General features: G+C 41.1%; 1 protein-coding gene across 1 annotated transcript; it reads right to left on the reverse strand.

Moving 5' to 3' along the window:
* Positions 1-996: 996 nt before the first annotated feature.
* On the reverse strand, positions 997-2,778 carry LOC4338278 (expansin-A3-like). Its single transcript, NM_001420295.1, has 3 exons — positions 2,577-2,778; positions 2,156-2,477; positions 997-1,574 (listed from the first exon to the last, which is right to left on the reverse strand). The coding sequence occupies exons 1-3, from the start codon at positions 2,710-2,712 to the stop codon at positions 1,265-1,267; spliced, it is 768 nt and encodes a 255-aa protein (NP_001407224.1). The 5' UTR covers positions 2,713-2,778; the 3' UTR covers positions 997-1,264.
* Positions 2,779-20,347: the final 17,569 nt, after the last annotated feature.

Raw genomic sequence — 20,347 nt, forward strand, 5'->3', positions numbered from 1 at the left:
TTTCCTAGAGATATAATTGAGCCTCTTTCACCCTAGGTTTGCAAAACATAACTTAGTTGCTTAGTTAGAGTTGATCCTCACCGAGCCTAGCAACTTAGGTTAGTTTTGATTAGGTGTCATTTAGTTTTAAATCGCCTATTCACCCCCCCTTAGTCGACATCTCGATCCTACACGCTCCCCTTCGCCAGATCTGTCCCCGACATCTTCACATGTGAGTCCTCCACCACCGCCATCCCGGCAATGTTCAAGGGGAAGGAGGAGGCGAACCAAGGGCCCTGTCGCTGCCGCATCATCCTCAACGCCACTACGGTTTAAGTGTTGATAGATGATCGGATCTGGGGTTGGTGTGTTTTTTTTATCTCGCTCATATTCTCTTGTTTAATTTCTCTCATGTTCTCTTGTTCTTATGTATACCGAGAACATTGGGATTTAGATCTGATGAACATTATAATTAAATGGATTTAGGAATTGTTGTTGTTATTGACGTGTTTTTTGGATTTTGATTTTGGATGTGGGGATATTGTTCTGGATCTGAGGCTGTGGAGGGGTTCTGGGTTCGGCATTATAATTAAATGGATGTATAAATTGTTGTTGTTATTGATGTGTTTTTTGAATTTTGATTTTGGCTGTGGGGATATTATTATGGATCTGAGGATGTGGAGGGGTTCTGGGTTCGGCTCGATTCGAACCGGAGTTTATTTTTTTGGCTCATGAAGACATAAAGGTGCCGGTATCATATATTGGTACCGGCCGGAAAACCGGCACCTATTGCCCGTTCCAACCGGCATCAATAGGATTTTTTTTACTAGTGACAGGATCCTAAACTGTTAAGCTACTCTCATTTTGCAGTGTTGGCATTTTCATCTAAGCAGAAGAAACCATGTCTTCATATGAATACAGATGAATAATTCCGGTGTAGAAAGTATACAGCCCATAAATATCGCCATCAGAAAAAGAAACCTTTCAACAACCATGATTGACAAACTACCTCAGTGGTGGCATCCGCATAATTAAACATAATTTATTAACTCAACACCCATACGATCAGTTACATTAATTGGTGGGCAAAACATTCAATCGCGCTTGCCACAACCAACGCGTTTGACAAAACGACTGGTAACAGAGAAAAACAAGTTAATGCCACGCAACACACAACCTAGCAGAACATGCACAAACGGCCGGGATGGCTAGTAATTAATTAATTATGTCCATGAACAGCATGTGTATAATTTATCAACTAAACCTGTACGTACGTTGCAGTACTTCAGAACTGCACCCAAGAGGTAGAGTAGGTGGCACCGAAGAACCAGTTGGACGGGGCGACGTTCCAGGCCGTGACCTTTCGGCCGTCGTCGAGCTGCACAATGAAGGACAGGCTCTGCCCGGCGAGGTACGCGTTGCTCTGCCAATTGGCGCCCCAATTCCTGCTCATCGCCATCCAGCCCGTGTTGGACCCCTTGATCGACATCTGCGCCACCACGCCGCTGCCGCCCACGTTCGTCACGGTCACAAGCTCAAAGTAGTCGTGACCGCTGATCGCGAACCGGATCCCCCCGCTCCTCTGGCACGGAACCCTGCATTGGACACAAGCAGCATTTGTGAGGTTTTTTGAGAAACCTTACTACTAGCTGTGTGCACCTATGTCAGATTATAGGTGCCGTTTCTAGTCTAGCACCGGTAATTATGAGAGCAAGTTTAATAGTATAGTAAATTACTAGCTCCAAATCATCGTCAGTATCTATGTACGTGCTGCAGCTGGCTAAGTAGTCCGCTTCTCTTATCTCTCCTCTCTTATCTACTCTACATAAGTTTGTAGCCGATTTATAGTCTATTACAGTACCTGCTTTGAGTCTGTTAGCCCATCTCTGGTAGTCTGGTAGGTACTGGTTTTACACTAGTATCGATACATATAAGCCGTTTCAAAACTAGAACTAGTGATCGATAGCATTGGTACTGAAAAATTGGTGCTAGCATGAAACAAGCATGAACCTATAATCCTTCTAGACCCGTTATCGATGTGCCTTCATGAGCTAGCTAGTGAGTGTGTATATCAATTCGAGTAAAAAAAAACACTTCAAACATATATATATCTCCGATTGATCTTTGATCTATAACGATTTCGGCTATTATTCAACTAGGAGTAGGATGCATGTACCTCTTGTAGTTGACGGGGACAATGCCGGCTTGATAGACGGCGATGTTCTCCCAGGCCGGCTGTGACATGTCGAAGTGCTGCCGCGGTGGGTTGCACCACCCGCCGCTGTTGCTGGGCAGCGCCCAGTTAGGCGGGCATAAGTTGGTGGCCGTGATGGTGATGGAGTTGCCGCCGGGCTTGCACCACTTGGTCTGGCTGGTGTCGCAGGTGATGGTGTAGCACGCGCCGCACATGGCGCCGTCGTTGAACAGCGCCGAGCTCAGCGCCGCGTTGTACAGCCCGTACCCGGCGTTGTACAGGTTACCGTACCCACACGCGCCACCTGCATCGCGTCGCACGTACATCCAAGTTCAGAAATGGCATCATCATCATCAGCTAATTTGTTTGAGAAAATATCAAATTAAGCTTGAAATGTACGTACCCATGGTGCCCGACCCGTCCTTGCCACCGTAGAACGTGGCAAAGGCAGACTGTGCGACGGATCGCTTGCATGCGAAGGCGCAGAGTGTCACAAGAACGAGAAGCATTGCAGGTTGTTTCTCCATTCCAGAGAGCATGCAAAAATTAATCTAGACAGGTTGATTGGTTTGCAAGGCTGGTGATTCTTTAGGTTTTCGTTTTGTGTTGTGCCGACGCATCACAGCGTCCCTATTTATAGGGTACTCTTGGCGTAGAATAATTTGGCTACCGGGCGGTTGCTGCTTAAACCACATCCCGAACTCTTCATCATATCTGCTTTGAAGATTTTTTTTCTCTCTCATTATAATCGAGTTCGCGTGGAATTGGTCTCAGCTGATAATAATGGAAACAAGCATACATATTTGATGGCATTCGTTCTTGCTGACTTCACACACAGCGTACACGGATTTCCCTAATGATTGAAACATGGTGGAATCAGCACTGCATATCATTTGTTCTCTTGATCAACAAGCCTGGCCATGTGCAGTTTTTCCATTAAGAAGTCCCAAAAGGATAACTGATTGATGTGCTTATTTCTGGATGGATGACTTTCTACTTGGTTGCCAAGAATGTCTTAGTAATTAATGACATGTCGTCTTAGGATCTAATTTTTCTAGCACCAATATTCTTCTGTGTTGTGTGCCTAATTGTGCGGTTGACAATATGTCAGTTTGAACACAGCGGGCATGCAAAATTTGCAAGCTTGTACAGGGCAATAAAACCTTCTTCCGAGATGATTTAGGTTGCGTTCGGCATTCCCCTTTCCCATCTCCTACTCTCTCATTTTCTATACAAATTTTCTATAGCTTTTTAAAAAACTATAGAAAATTTGTTTTAAAAAAACTATATTGATTTATTTTTAAGTTTTTAACTAAAAATTAATTAATCATGCGCTAATGAGTTACCTCATTGTCATGAACAGAGAAGTCTCTAACTCCTCTTGAACACAGCCTTACGATAATTCATATATTCACAGTTAGCATTTTATGATGAATCTAGCAGGGGTTCACAATATTGAACCTACATCCAAATTGTAGGATGTCCTCCTGGCAAAAAAGAAAATTAATATTTTAATATCACAAAATTTATTAAAATTCAATTTCTTTTCACCCCTTTTTTTTGCGGGGAATTTCTTTTCACCCCTTGAAAGTTTTATATATTAATTTAGTGAATCCTCCCTCTAGAAAAAAATAGTGAGTCCTGCTTTGCAGAGGTGAGAGATCTATCGATCTTTCCATTATTTAAAAAATTAAGTATACAATGAACAGGGTTTGAATATCCTCATAGCTAGCCCTGCCTGATTAATGTCACGATTTCTTAACGACCATTTGCAGTAACATTGTGCACGTCTGACCGGCCGTCTAATTCAATAATGCAAAGTTCGGTGAGAAAACGGGCGTAGAACGAATGTGTACCATACAGGTGTGCATAACCTCAGTTATTAAATTAGATAATATACATAGTTAACATTCATAACGATATCATTCTTTCGGTTAGAACATGCAACTGCAAAGCCTGCCAAGAACGACGCTACAAAAGTCATTGCAGTCATGTGCATCGATATGTTGTTCTCCCATCGCGTTCAGCAATCAAGGTATCTGTATATATAGTTAACTATATATGAATTCTGTAAATAGAATAACTGGGATCTGATGTTAGCAAGACATCATCATGAGGTCGTTCGTTTTGCAGGACAAGAAAAAAGTGAGATTTCTGTTTGTATGGCCTTCACTTTGGTGTTGAGAAATTGATGCGGATTGATTTGTAATATACAGATCATACATCAATTCCATCCAGGGCACCGACCATTTCCAACCCGAATATTGTTGAAATGGCCAGATGGCTGCTCAAAATACTAGTATGGCCTCTTGCGATCTTGTCATCTTGGGTTATTTTCATTTGTTCACATAAGTTTTAGTTTTGTATTTCAAATAATACAAGCTTATTATTAAGTCGCGTGTTCGCACGACTTCAATCTTCCTCTTTATTTGAATGTGTTTCTATGTTGTTTAATTAGTTTAAATAAGTGTTTGTGTAACATACTTTCTAGCAATTGTAGCTATAATATAACAGATTTATCTTGATTTGCAATCAATAGTATTACTATAATAAAATAAATAATTTACCAAATAATTTTGAATGTGTTATTTGTAGTATTGTCAATAAGCTTATAATCTAGAATGCCCGCTCTTCTTTCAGATTAACGAAACAGCGAGTGTAGTGGCTAGGGTAAAGGTTTGTATTGATCTTCACAGCTATTTCATCCTCCCTATCTACGCGACCATAACTTCACTATTTGTTGTTGCTTGAACCACCGCCGGACCATCTTCGCTACTGCATGACCGCCATCCTCCACTTATATATTTCATTTATGCTTCGATTTTAGCAAATTTAATTTAATTTTACAGACTTAATAGATGTTTAGAGAACATAGTATTCGGTAAGAAATCTATGTATGGCACAAATAAATTTATTTTGAACTATGATAAATAAAAACTATCGTGATAATATATTATTTACTCTGACTATGTTAAACCTAGAAAATTTATCTTAAAAAAATTATAGAATTTTACTATATACAAATCGTGTTACTGACATTTTCATTACTATTGGTATGACTATGTTGTCCTACCAAATTACTTATATATTATGTGCATGATGTCATTGTAAAACATATTAACTACGCATATGTTATTGCATTGTTTTACCTATGCCATTGGAAAATTCGATTCGAAGAGTTAAGTTAAATATATATAAATTTTACAAAAGCATAATTTATAATAATATGTTGTACTAAAGCTGTTAGCTGTAAATTTATATCTCTAACACATGCTTCATTATTTGATAATGAAATAAATCAATCACATATGCATACATTTTGCACAAATACAAAATTTTGAGTACTTCCAGGGTTATTTTGTAAATTTGATTTTTCTGTAGGACTAAAATGCAAAGAAAGCAATAACATCTGTCCATCTCCTCCTTTTCATCCCCGTAGGCTATCTAGCTGACCAATGAAGGAGAGTCTGGAGGGGAAGGGGCTGTCATGCTGCTGTCGAACCGTCTGGAACCCCTCTCATCGGTTTGATTGGCTATGTTTCGATTTTACTCTCTTTTTTTTCCATCGGATGGTTAATATTCATTCCCCTACTGTTTGCTTCTGAATCCAATGGCCATAAATCAACATATGACGTGGCTCATCTTGGTGACGTCTTGTATTTCACTTTTCACTAATACAGATTAACTCGGAGCAGCTATGCTCTGTTTTATGCCTGTAGGGTTATAACATAGGAGATAGAAACGTACGTTGACAAAAAAAAATTGATTTTATATAGTTTAGATGATGATCTACCAAGCCATCGATCTTTTGTAAAGCCAACCGTATGCTGCTGCATCGTAGCTTTGATCGGAATAAATCATTACAGAATTTGCCCTTTTTGCTGCCTTGTTACAACACAAATTTTTATTTATCCTCCGGTATTTAAAGTTTGACACCGTTAACTTTTAGACAATCATGTGACCATTGACCTTATTAAAAAAGTATGTAATTTTTGTTTATTTTTCTTATTTGTTTTACTATTAAACATACTTAAAACATTTCATTTACTTTTACATATTTGCATAAAAGTTTTACTAGTAAGCAAAACGGAACATATGTTCATTAAAAACCAGAGACCCGAGGGAGCATTAGGTATGAAAAAAATTAGAGTAGCGAAAAATATAATATTGAATGTATATTCATTTGATATTTTTGTGACGGTAAATCTTTAATTTTTTTTCTTTTAGCCTCATTTACAACTTCAAAGAAAACCGATCTTTCTTGTAGTTTCTTAATTTCCACTCTTCGCAAAAAGTCTATGCATGTGTGATTGGTACATATTGTTAGAGAGGGCTTCATACATTCATTTGAAGAACAAGTCTATTTTACCCCCACCAACTATTTCACTGGAGCACTTAAACAGCTAAACTTTGTTTTGGCTTATTTTACACCCTAACTACTAAAAACGGTTCACTTTACTTCCAAACGCTGTTTTACCAAAAATTCATTGAGATTTAAAAATCAAGCAAATTAATAGTCAGAACAATAGATAATGGTGTCATCTATATCTTAAAAAACCAGCTTAAAATACATGTTGTATAAAAAGTGATAGGAAAGAGAAACGTTAATAGGTTAGTGGGTAAAATGATCTGAAAATTAGTTTAGGGTTAAATGATATAATGAATTAGTTGGGGGGGGGGAGGACTTTTTCTACTGAAAATTGTCCATTTTGATGAATGTTCCATCTAAACATATGTCTACTGAAAATTGCCCATTTTGCCTCGTCTCGCTCGTCGTCGGCTTGTCGCACCGCGCTGGGTCGTCGGTCATCACCGTGCCTCGTATGTATATGCTCGCGCTATCTTCATCGCTGGTCTACCGCCACAGTCGTCATCGACCTGCCATCGCTGCTGCCAACCGTCACCATCCCCAAAGTGGCTCAGCCGTCCTTTCTACTCACGCATCCCCGCTCACCCGTTAGGTCCCCTGCGGGGGCACAGGTGTTAACGACCAAAATTGGTAAATCATTAATTGGATTCAAAGTTAAAATTGAAGCATCGGTTATTATCTGCATCAGCTGATACTGAATCGGATAGGGAGAAGCCGATGTAGCCGATCCCAGGAAGATGGTTCTAGAGTCATTGATGGGATCGATCGAGGCGCTATGCAAGCATTGCCACATATGGATTGAGTCCAAAGAAGGCAATTGTATCTATTGATTAGGATGTTTCTAGTTAATTTCCTTAGAGATATTTTCGGTAAGAGTCCGCCTAAGGGACTTGTTCGTATTTTAGTTTTAATACAGATAGAGTCGTGTCCGGCAAGGACATATTATATATTTCGGGTATAAATATGACCCAATACATGGTAAACAAACAACATCAGTTCAATAATACTTTCGGCGCATCGCCACCCTTTTTCCACTTTCATTGTTTTTCGACAAGTTCTTGTATTATCGGTCTACCTCCTCCTCTCCCACCCCTTCCCCCTCCCCTCCTGCTGCGAGGTCTCCGAGCTCAGTGTCTACGCCCATCCTCCCCCTTCTATTCCGGCAACCACTCCCCCTCCCCTCGCATGAGACAAGAACGGCAGCGGCTCGATGCAGGGCAGACGGTGGTGCGGCATAGGGCTGACGGTGGCACTATCAGCAGTGGCGGGGTGGCGCTGTTGAGCTCTCCTATAGGGTCGACGTGCCGGGGCAGGAGACGGTAGTCCATGGGGAGACAGATCCGGAGAGGCACCACGACAAGTCGGCGTTGTCGTCCCGCTCCTTGACCTCCCCCTCTTCTAGGCACCGGCCAGATCTGGCGACAGTGGCTCCGTTAGGCTCTTCTCTGTCGGCAACAGGAATTTCCCTTTCTTGTTTGGCACCTTTTTCCTTGGAATGCTTGAAACTTATGAGAATTTTTTTTGTTACATTAGAACTGGAGTAGCTTTAAACTACTTGTTAGAACTTCTAATCTTAAGAGATTTAGGTTGTGTTCGCTGGAGCCTGTTCCCAACCGGAACAATGCTTACGCAAAACTGAATGGTCCATTTAGCGCGTGATTAATTAAGTATTAGCTAACTTTTTTAAAAAAAATGGATCGATATGATTTTTTTAGGCAAATTTTGTATAGAAACGTTTTGCAAAAAATGCACCGTTGAGCAGTTTGAAAAGCATGCGTGAGGAAAATGAGGGAGATGAGTTGGGAAACCTGGGGTAAGAACACAGCCTTAGTTCTTCTTCTGAAATTTTTGGATGAACATATCAAGGGCATTTCCCCGTTGGAGATTGACACTAGTACAGATCCTTTCATCTATGACGGCCTCTAACATGCCTAGAAATAGTGGGCCGTCACAAGGAAGTCATTTCAATCGAACCGAAAAAGCGCCCGATTGAGATATGGTCACATAGACATGTTAGATGAGTATAAAACTTAGGCTCGTCACGGATGACACATATCCATGACGGGCCGCAATTTAGGCCTGATTGAGATAACATTCCATATCTCAATCGGGCCTCAAGTTGACGCCCATCACGGATGACCATCATCCGTGACAGGCACCAACTAGGGACCCGATTGAGATAACAACTAGACCTGTCACAGATGACTCATCAGTGACGGGCCCTACATTAATGCTCGATTGAGATGACTTAATCACTATCAGGCTTTAACTAAAGCACGTCACCGATGAGTATTTTTCCATTTTCATACGAAATGTTTATATTTGTAAGTTGACCTGTAGCAAAATAATTAACTGCAGTATAATAATTCATTTTATGAGTCAAAATAATTTTTCGGGTAGTAAATGATTTCAAATTGTAAAAATGTCAACAACAAGGTTGTATAACTTATCAAGATTTATAATTTTTAGTTTGGTCATTTTTCTATATAACTTTTTTTGAACAGTTTGAATTTGAATTTGAAAATATGATAACTTCAAACAACATTTTCAAATACTAAATGATTTCAAATGGAAAAATTGTCAACAACAAAGTTGTATAACTTATCAAGATTTACAACTTTTAGTTTGGTCATTTTTTTATATAATATTTTTTGAACAGTTTGAATTTGAATTTGAAAATATGACAACTTCAAACAATATTTTCAAATACTAAATGATTTCAACTGAAAAAGTCATCAACAACAAAGTTGTATAACCCATCAAGACCTATAACTTTTATTTTGGTCATTTTTCTATATAACATTTTCTGAACAATTTGAATTAGAATTTGAAAATATGACAACTTCAAACAACATTTTCAAATACTAAATGATTTCAACTGAAAAAGTCATCAACTACAAAATTGTATAACTCATCAAGATCTAAAACTTTTATTTTTGTCATTTCTTCATCCAACAAAATGTTAGTAATATTGTTCAAAAATTTTACATATCTGTGTTATAGTTTATAAAACCAAGATAAGATATATGTCAATTTTGTGAACAATCTTACTATCACTTCGTCGGATGAACAAATGACCAAAATACAAGTTTTAGATTTTTATGAGTTATTGAACATTGTTGTTGATGACTTTTTTCAGTTGAAATCATTTAGTATTTGATTTTTTTTTTGAAAATTTTGTTTGAAGTTGTCATATTTTCAAATTAAAATTCAAACTGTTCAAAAAATGTTATATAGAAAAATGATCAAAATAAAAGTTGTAGATTTTGATGAGTTATACACTTTGTTGTTGATGACTTTTTCAGTTGAAGTCGTTCACTAACAAAAAATTCTATTTGAAGCTCTCAAACTTTGAAATGGAGTCAGATGGAGAAATGATCAAAATAAAATTTTGCACCTCGATGAGTTCTACAACTTTGGTTTTGGTGACTTTTCCGTTGGAAATCATTTATTAACCCCAATTTTTGTTCGAAGTTGTCAAATTTTGAAAATTCAAAATTTGAATTGTGCAAATGAACTTATTTGTACAAAGTACCAATACAATAGTTGTAGATCTCGATGAGGTATGCAATTTTGTTGTTTGTGATTTTTGCATTTGAAACACAAAAATCAGCCTAAAATTAAATTTAAAGTTCTCATAAATTGAAAATAAAAAATACCACATAAATTGAATATAAACATTTCATATGGAAAATGGAAAAATACTCATCGGTGACGGGCATTATTTAATGCCCGATAGAGATTAAGTTATCGCAATCGGGCATTAGTATAGGGCCTGTCACCGATGACTCATTTGTGATGGGCTTTAGTTAATGCCCGATAGATATTAAGTCATCTCAATCAAGCATTAGTATAGGGCCCGTAACGGATGACTCATCTGTGACGGGCCCTATACTAATGCCCGATAGAGATTACCTAATGCCCGTCACGTATGAGTCATCTGTGACGGGCTCTATACTAATGCCCGATTGAGATATATGTTTGACTATAATATGACTAGGGTTTCTCAGATCCGATCGAAAATTTTTCTGAGTCCCGCCAATGTGTCCCGCCTCCTGTCCTCCTCTGACCTCTCTGCCCGAGCCCGGACAACTCGCGCCACCGCTACCTTCCCCTCCTCCACCCAACACCGCATCAAGCCATCGGCCTCCCTCCTCCTCCGCCGCCGCTTCTCGTCCTCCCCGACGCCAACCTCTCCTCTGCCGCCATCGATGACACCGGCCTCTCCTTCGCCGCCACCGACGCCTCAAGACACCGACGACGCCGGCCTCCTCATCCGCCGTCCTTTGCTCCACCACCCTTGCCGCCACCGAGCGCCGCGCGCCGTCCCGAGCCTGGCCACCTCAAGCTGCCATCCCACGCCGTCCCCGAGCCCGGCGCTGTCCTCTGCTCCCCGGCCATCGCCGCCGACCACCTTCCCAGAGCCCAGCCACCGACCACCTCCACCGGTATACTAAAACATTTGTGATGAATATGAGATGATTTTAGTGAATGTGATGATTTTAGTGAATGTGAGATTTGCAGTAAGATATTGTGAGATGTGTAATTATTACGATTTTTAGGTTTTTTGTGATATAATGCATTGTTATATACGTGATATGTGCACTTTAGAATGTATGATATCTAAATTATTAGGATTTTTGTGACTTATGAAATTTAGAAGGAGATGAGATGTGATATGTGCACTTTAGTTTCTTTATGTTAGATGTCCAATTTAGTTTATTTATATGTGGTTAGATGTCCAATTTAGTTTATTTATATGTGAGATTTGCAATTGAGTTTATTATTGTGAGATGTGCAATTTAGTTTATTTATGTCACTAAGTGATTTTAGGACTTTGGTTTCTTAGCCATTTTAGGACAGTGCTTTTAGGACGTAGGGTCACTAGTGAATTTAGGAATAATTGTTCTTATTGATTTTAGGACTTGGTGATTTTAGGACTTTAGATTCTTAGCCATTTTAGGACTTAATTTTGTATTTTCATTATATTGTAAACTATTTAGACGATGTCTCAGCAAGGCGAACCAATGTCGACGACAACTAGTGGGTCCTCAAGGGCACGGACTCCTAGGACAGGAAACAAAATCCCTAAGGAACTGTACACCATAACAAAGGTGAGCCAAGTTGGATTGCCCACATGTCCCCGGAAAGTATTGAGTTGATGCAGGTCGATCTGCGAAGTCATAGGGAGGGAGAACTTCACAATTCTGGAGGATGACATCAAGCGAGTGTCGATAGCAGAGAAGAATGCTGATTGGCCAAAATTCAAGTAGAGCTTCGATTATCCTGTAGATGACGAGGACCTTATCAAGCTGGCTGCTTTCCATGTTATGGGCAATGCTTGGAAGAACTTTAAGAGCAGGCTTGTCGGCGAGTTCGTCTTCAACCCGACGAATCCCGATCCAACTAGGAAATATCCTTTCATCACGGCAAATGTCTAGGAGACATAGGAAATATCCTTTCATCACGGCAAACGTCTGGGAGACAATCTATGCGAAGAAGTCGACCCCCGAATCCCGAGCCAGAAGAGAGGCATATCGAGCACTCCAGGCAATGAACTAGCACCCGCAATGGATTGGCACCACCGGATATGCCGGGAAAGAAGAGAAATGGCAGCAGGAGGATGAAGAGGCAATGGAATCGAACACGCCGCTGGTGTTTGGTGATATCCCAATCCCACGGGCAAGGAATTGGGCCAGGGCTGGGCACCTGAAGAATGATGATGGGACAATTTCCTTGCCAAATCCACAAGATCAACAAGTGTATGATACTATAGTAATTGTCTAGTCTCAATAGATGTTCGCGTTGTTTCCATTGTGCTTTTGATTTAACCCCACTAAATTGTAATGCAGAAGGAGTTGGTTGCCGAGCAACAAGCCTCGCAAGAGGTCTGCTCTCAAAGAAGCGAGAACGACCTCCTCACAAAAGCGTTGGGCACCAATGAACACCGTGGACGGACAAGGGGCATTGGGTCTACCACTCCCTGGAAAGTTGGATTTCTAGAGTACGCATGGCAGCACAAGAAGCAGACCTCCAACAAGGCGCAAAATTTATCGCCAAGATCCGGGAGTCGATCAGAGCCGAGTGACCTCTGAATTCGACGAGAAGCTTTGAGAAGAGCAACAGAACCCGGAGGCTGCCGCTGCTGCTGCGCAAGAAGAGTTAGCAGGTCCCACCCAAAGGCGCAGCAGTTGCGCATCAACTGAGGTGGCAGAAAATTCATCATCGGTCCCTACCGCCATCGACCACATAACGGTAAAAGTCTTGTCCACAATGCATGAAAGGCTTAACGAATCCATATGTTATATAATATTCTAAAAAAATTTGATGAATCTATCGCAGGAACAAACGAGCTGCACCCTCACAGTTAGGGTGATGCCGACCTTCAAGGTTCCGGCAGCCGAGGGACTTGCGTACAAGCTGACCCCAAAGACAACAGTGCATGGGGCGCAACTTAGGGCCAACTGTGCAAAAGTTCAAGTAGACTCGGTGAAGCCCGAATTCGAGCTTTTCCTACTCAAGTATCCAGCGAACGACAAGGTCCTATCACTAGGAAATGCCCCTGGTACCTTCATCCAATGGCCTAAGGACCTCATTGAGATAAAGGTGATAGCGAGGCCAACCAATGCACCAAGCGGTCGTCCACCACTGAGACCCGCCCGTGCTCCTTCAGTCCCAACAGCTCCAGCTCATCATGAACAATCTTACGATGTAGAGTTGCAGTATGACACGGATTTTAGGGACGTACCGTATGGAGGCTGACAGCATGGCGATTGCCCAACCCCCACCAATGAAGAAGAGCAGGAAGGCACACTCTTCTCCTTAGAGAATTACTCTCGATAAACCTGCTGCAAGGTAGAGAGGAAGAGGAGGAAAGGTGCAGGCCTCGCTTCTGGCTCCAAGGAATCTAGATCTAGGCAAGGGGCAGGAAGAGACTAAGAGAAAGGAGGTCAAGAAGAAGTACGTCGCTCCACAAGATTTCCAACTAGGCATGCCATTGGTTGGAGACGACGTGCTAGCCACAATGGGCACCGCTTGCAAGGACCTTCACGTATACATGGAAAAATCTAACGCAAGGAGGCAGAATAGAGCTAGCGATATCCTTGGAGAGCACGATGGAAAGCCATTCGTTGGTCCAACAAATTATATCGTGGTCGACTTTAAGGATCTATTTGACCTCTACAGGCTCCGAGCGGTGGACACAAACATCCTTAAGTGCTACTCCTTGTAAGTATTGTCGTTCTACTCAATTTGGTAATAACAATCCGTTTAACCCGCTTACAAGATCGTTTGTCTTGCGCGTAGGTTAAGTTGGCAGTGGTGTCAGAAGAATGCACCGGAAGTTGCCTTCCTTGATCCACAAGTGGTCACTGTCAGAAATCTCGAGAATGACCGTCAAGGAATGGTCAACTACATCTACGACACCTTGTGGTCCCGCCGAGACAAGGAGTACATTATGTGTGCCTATAATCAATAGTAAGTGTGTTCCTAAATATACACAATTGCATGACACGTATAGCTTTAGTATTTAACTTTCACTATATTAATGCTGCAGTTCCCATTGGATCCTTCTGGTCATAACGCCTAAGAAGAGTACATGCCACTACCTGAACTCCAGAATTGATAAGCACGCATATGATTGGATCCCTATTCAACTAACGATAGATGAAGCGTGGGGCCAATATGTAAAAAGAGGAGGCCTCAGGAAGATAGGACATGATGCCCTCATCCACAAAAAAGACTTCCCAGTGAAGCAACAAATAGACGACCAGTGCGCATTCCATGTGTGCCACAACATGCACCTTCTGTACAGAGAAAAGGTGAAGACTTTGACTGAATTTGAGGTCGGTGGTCTCAATTGTGATATATACTAACTACATCGAAGTACATATATATGATCGATCCACTAATCTCGAATTATGACAATGTATGACAAAATTACCAAGTCTCTCCCTACCAGCTTTGAGGAGGTTCGTGAGGAGATAGCGGGCTTCATCTTCCGCGAAATAATTAACCCCAAAGGAATGTTTAGGCTTAAACAAAAATGATGAACATTGTTGAACTTTTATATTTAGGTAATGATGAACATTGTTTAAGACCTTGATTATGTAACTGTGATGTTTATATTTATGTATATATTTCTTCTGTTTATGTTTATACTTGCTAAATATATATTTGATCCAATTAACTCGGTTTTGCAGGTGAAATATGTTAAATATGTGAATGGATGTGAAATATGATATCAAAATGGATGTTCTGTGAATGTGGTTGTGTGAAATATATTGATGGCTGTGCATGTGAATGCATGTATATGAATGGATGATGCTAGGGATATTGTATATGCATGTGTTTCTGTCATTTTGCAGTGGGCATGGCTAGCAAAGGCCCGAGGTTAGCCAAAAAACAATTTTTTTTTGTGGATTATACTCATCTGTGACAGGCATTAACTTAGTGCCCGATTGAGATGATGGTCATCTGTGATGAGCTGTAGTTAATGCCCGATTGAGATGAGGGTCATCCGTGACGGGCTATAGTTTAGGCCCGATTGAGATGAGTGTCATCCTTGATGTTCTCTAATTTAGGCCTGATTGAGGTTAGTAGTCATCTGTGACGGGCGTTAGTTGTGGCCCGATTGAGATAGGTCATCCGTGATGGGCTATAGTTTGACTGGTCGTCTGGGTCAAAGCTATCGGTGACGGGCTTTAATTAGGTTCATCCGTGACGGCTGTTTGCCCGATTGAGATAACTTTTCACATCTGTGATTTCTAGGCTGTGACGGACGCCGTTCCCAATTGAGATGGGGGATTCCGCCCAATTTTGATGGTGGTTACTGTTCTAGTTTGATTTTTTTCCTGAACTTCATGTGTTCCTGTTGAACAGAGCAGTTGTCTCAGCCTTGCCGCTAGCTCTTCGCACCGCTGCATGACGTCGCACTCCTCCATCACTGTCGATGCTATGCTGGCGTCCATTGAATTTTTTTCTTTTAAGAATGAAGATTATAGGTACCAGTTGTCTAGGTAGAACCGGCACCTATAATTCTCATAAGTGATGGTTCTAGAACCGACACATATGCCAACGGGAATATGTGCTCCCAAATTGGTGGGAAGGGATTCCCCACCGGTACCTTTGGGTTGTGGTGCAGCACTGGATGCACAGCATACTACTCTACCAAATAACCCTACGAGTGTGGTGGACCAAAATAGTGTTCCAATCTGAATGGGCCATATAAATAACTAGCAGACAACAAATGTGATCATCCTACAGAAGCCTCCGAGAGTGGTTTAGGGATGAATGTTGATAGCGCTTTCTTGGCAACAAATTTGAAAGGGGATACTGGACCTATGATGCACAATCAACAGCGATAATTCGTGGCCGCGATGGCAACAATTTTATCCCCAAGTCGACGATGCCACGATGGTGGTAATTATGACATGCCGTAGGGCAGCTAATTAAATTGGTGGATGCGCTGGGAGTAACAAAAGTAATATAATAATCAAAATCGATGCTATAGAAGTGGCGAGGATGGTGTCGCAGCCATAGCTAATTCCGTAGTATATCTTTGGCACATGATCCAAGAGCTTAAGCCCAGGTTAAATGTATTCCATGAATCAAAGATAATATGGCTTCTACGCTCGCAAATATGCTAGCAAATAACCTAGCAAAAGGTGTTTCTACTAGTTGTTTTACAGGGTACCGGTTCCCCTGGTTTTTATTTCATCTTTCCTTGACAATAATTGTAAGAATCTTGATGTGGATTGAACAGAGTTGCTAGAAGTTTCCCTTTAAAAAAAAAGAAATTTCAAATTTTACCGAATGAGAAGTGTTGGCAAGATCGTGTCAGAACTTCCAAAACATGATAATTACAAATTATTTTCTAATGCTAACATGTTGTTATACCATGCTACATATGTGACTTTCAGTATACTCCTTATAGGCTAAAATACACTATAACATACTCCCTCCGTTTCACAACGTAAGTCATTCTAGAATTTTCCACATTCATATTGATGTTAATGAATATAGATATATATATCTATTTAGATTCATTAACATCGATATGTATATGGAAAATGCTAGAATGACTTACATTGTGAAACGGAGGAAGTATGTGGCATAATCGAAAGGGTAGCATTATTGACAGTTGTAGTGGGTTGAATGGGTAGGCCAGTCAGATGATTTGCAATCGGATACAGTAACGCCGCAAGTCAACTGTAGTTCAACTGCTAGCTGATTTCTTAATTATTTTACTGTTGAGTTACCACATGGCCTGGGCAAGGAGAAGAAGTCCAATAGCTTTTTCCTCTATTTTAGAATCCCAACTTCTTGTTAATTAGAAGCTCGAGAAGATTAATTTATAGGATGATGATAGAAGTCAACAACTGTAACTACCATAACTGACAATGTATTATTTCGAGGGAAGGCCAAAAGCCAAAGTTGGTATGAACAGAATATGAGAATATGGTCATGACGACATAAACTGCGGCCATAGGGTAGTAGCTTTAGATTGAATAACTGAAGGCAATGACAAGTATGACGAAAACATATAATCTCTTCCAAGGAAGTGCTTATTAATTACTCTCTTTTTTTTAATATGATTGCATTGCTTTTTACTACATACGTTTGACCATCCCTCATATTTAAAACACAAATAATTATCATTTATTTTGTTGTGCCTTGTTATATTAAAGATATTTAAAGTATGAATTTCATTTTTTTTATATTTGCATATTTTTTTTAATGGGATGAATAGTCAGATGTTCATCAAAAAGTGAACGGCATCGTATATTAAAAGTTGGAGAGAACACAAGCCATCCTCATTAATAACTACTAGTTTTCCTGGAGATATGTGGCACATAGCAAAATTAACCAGTCATAGCATTGCTGGACATGGTATAAACTTGAAGAAAACAAATTCGAACCACAAGAATTGAAATTACCATAAGTTTTTTCTGTGCAAAAAAACAAAATTCCATACAAACATAACTAATTAACTTTGCATTGGTAGGCAAAATATTCCCCGATGGCTCCCTTATAAACCAGGCATCCTATTTATAGTGGAAAAATTTGCTGTGTGACTTTAAAAAATATGGCTCCACCTATAGATAGGGGTGGGCATTCGGTCTAACCGAAAAATTTGGTTCGGTTATTCGGTCTTTTAAAAAAATTCGGTCTTTAGGATCACAATACTGATCGGTCTTCAACAAAACTCAAGACCGAGCATTTCGGTCTTCGATTAGTTCGGTTCGGTCTCGATCATAGACCGAACTTAGCACTAAAATTAATTGCAAAAAAAAAAAAATTGAGTCCTCTGTACAAGATCGATGAGAAAGCAACTGGGATGAATGAGTAAAATATGATGATGCCACCAACAAGTAGCAAGTAGAGCATGATTCATGGAAAAAAAATCAAATCAAGCAAATCAATCCGGCCATGGATCCCGTCGATCTCAACCACTCCACCAGAAAGTCCAGATCCCATCCATCTCGCGTCTCCCATCAGCCTCGGAGGAAGTGGCGGAAGAGCGGAAGGAGCGGGCGTGACATGAGGAGAAGGTGGAGAGGAGAGGCGCGGTGAAGGCGGCGGCGCGGCGCGGCGCGAGGAGAAGGCGGAGGCGCGGTGAAGGCGGTGCAGTGGGTGGGGAATGCGGAGAGGCGTGGTGCGAGGAGGAGAAACCGGAGATCCAAGAGGCGGAGAGGAGGAGAAACGCGAGGAAGAGGCGGCGCAGCACGCAGGTGGGGTTGTGGGGAGGACCAGGCGGAGTGGGAAGGAGGTGGGGACGGGATGGAAGGTTAGGGTTTTCTGTAGCTAATGGGCTATTGGGCTGTATTGGTCTTTCATAGTGATTCGGTCAGTTCGGTTATTTCGGTTAACTGAACGAGATGACCGAAAAGACCGTGTAAAATTCGGTTAGTTACAACTGATGACCGAATTTTTCAGTCTCGGTCTCGGTTAGTTCGGTTCGGTCTTTTTTTGCCCACCCCTACCTATAGACACTTTAAGAATTGTTATTTTGCCCTTGGACACCATTTTTTTATGATATTCAGATGTTTTAGAGAGAGAATTTTCATAAATGTCCGATTAATTTGCCCCTAGGACCAAAGCTCTTTCCCAACGGTCTGACCAAATCAGATGAGATGAGCATCACAATATTGGTATAAGGGTGGTACAAGTAAAACTTTGACAACAAAAGGTGGTACAAACTGTCTTTGTTATATTAGGTGATCCAACTCTCCTTTCACTCCTACTGTTCCATATATCTTCTCTAGAAAATAGAATTTCTTTGAGACTTGAAGAAAATAGAAATTTCATTAAATAATGAAAATACCTGGTCTTTACATCTACCAATTCACTGTTCTATACATCCGATCATTAATATAGGACATTTAGCACTATTTTTAGTGTTAAAACATCAAGTATTAGTGGCTGGATCCGAGGGAACATTTTTGAAATGCAATAGTATTATTGTCTGCAACAAAGATAAAAACTATAACTACACAATTTGGTAAACATTGAAACACATTTAAAAGAACTTGTACCAAATCTTGATTAATTTTTTACCCAACCAGTAAGGGGGAACTCCATAGTTTAAATTCTGTAAACTTAAAAGTTGTTCGAAATTATAAGGAGTCTTAGGAACTTAATGCAAATCTTGATAAACAACAATTGTTGGACATCAGACCGTTTTGCTAAATTTGAATTGCCACATTCAGCCATATATCCTCTGTGGGATCCAGTGGTGGATCTGCCATATATAGGGGCTATGGGGTCTTGAGCCCCCACTACCGGCTTTGCAACGTAGAATTGGTTGAGAGCCTCCATGAGGGCTCTACTAAAATTTTCTGTCATACATCCATTAGAAGAGGGGGGTATAGTTTTATATAGTTTGTTCAGCCCCTTCTATTATTTCTTCCTAGATCCGTCGTGGTGGGATCAAGAGGATGACACAATAATTTAGCATTTGATTTTGACTTGTGTCTTCTCCCGACAAGATGTGATTGGAGGCAGTAATGCCACAGCCTTTGACAACAATGTTTGTCAGGCTAGAGTTATAGAGTGATCGATGGGTTTCCTAAAGATAAGAAGGGGCTGAACTAACTGATTTTATATCTTTGGTTTGGAGGATTAATTTGGAAGCACTGAAAAGATTATGTTCTCAATGGGGCTAGACCTAGTAGTGTTGCCGCTGTTTTACATGTGGTAGAAGTTGACAGTGGTTGCACTACTCCAGAAAAGGGGTGTCGGTTAGGAAACCCCCTTAGGTGCCGGATTTCCCAACCGGCACAACGGAGGCGGCACTAATTACTCCGAGTGATTGGTGTCGGTTTCAAAACTGGCACCTTTGAGGCGTACGCGAGCCAAAAAAAACCGCTCGATGCATCTGCTCAAGCTGATGCACCGAGCTGCTCGTCGTTGCCCCAAATCCAAATTCAAATTCTCAAATCAAAAATCATCGATTGAATTCACAGGATGAGCATACACATTATCAACAACAAAAATATCCACAAATCAACCTCCGGCCCACCAGATCTGTGTGCGACCATGCCATTGCCGATGAATCCGGCATAGGGGACATGAGAGAGGCCATTGCTGGACGTCAGCTAGGGCGAGGCCGGCCGCTAGGGAGAGCCGCTAGTAGGGGCGAGGCCGGCCATTGAAGAGGCGTCGGCCGGGAGCACTGGCCAGCTGCTGATGCACCACACCAGGACGGAGGCCACGCTGCCGATGCGCCATGCCGAGGCTTGCCAGGACGGAAGCCACGCGGCTGTACATGACCACCGACGCTAGCTCCCACTTGCACGCATCGA

This window comes from Oryza sativa, chromosome 5 (assembly GCF_034140825.1).
Source record: "Oryza sativa Japonica Group chromosome 5, ASM3414082v1".
Lineage (NCBI taxonomy): Eukaryota > Viridiplantae > Streptophyta > Magnoliopsida > Poales > Poaceae > Oryza > Oryza sativa.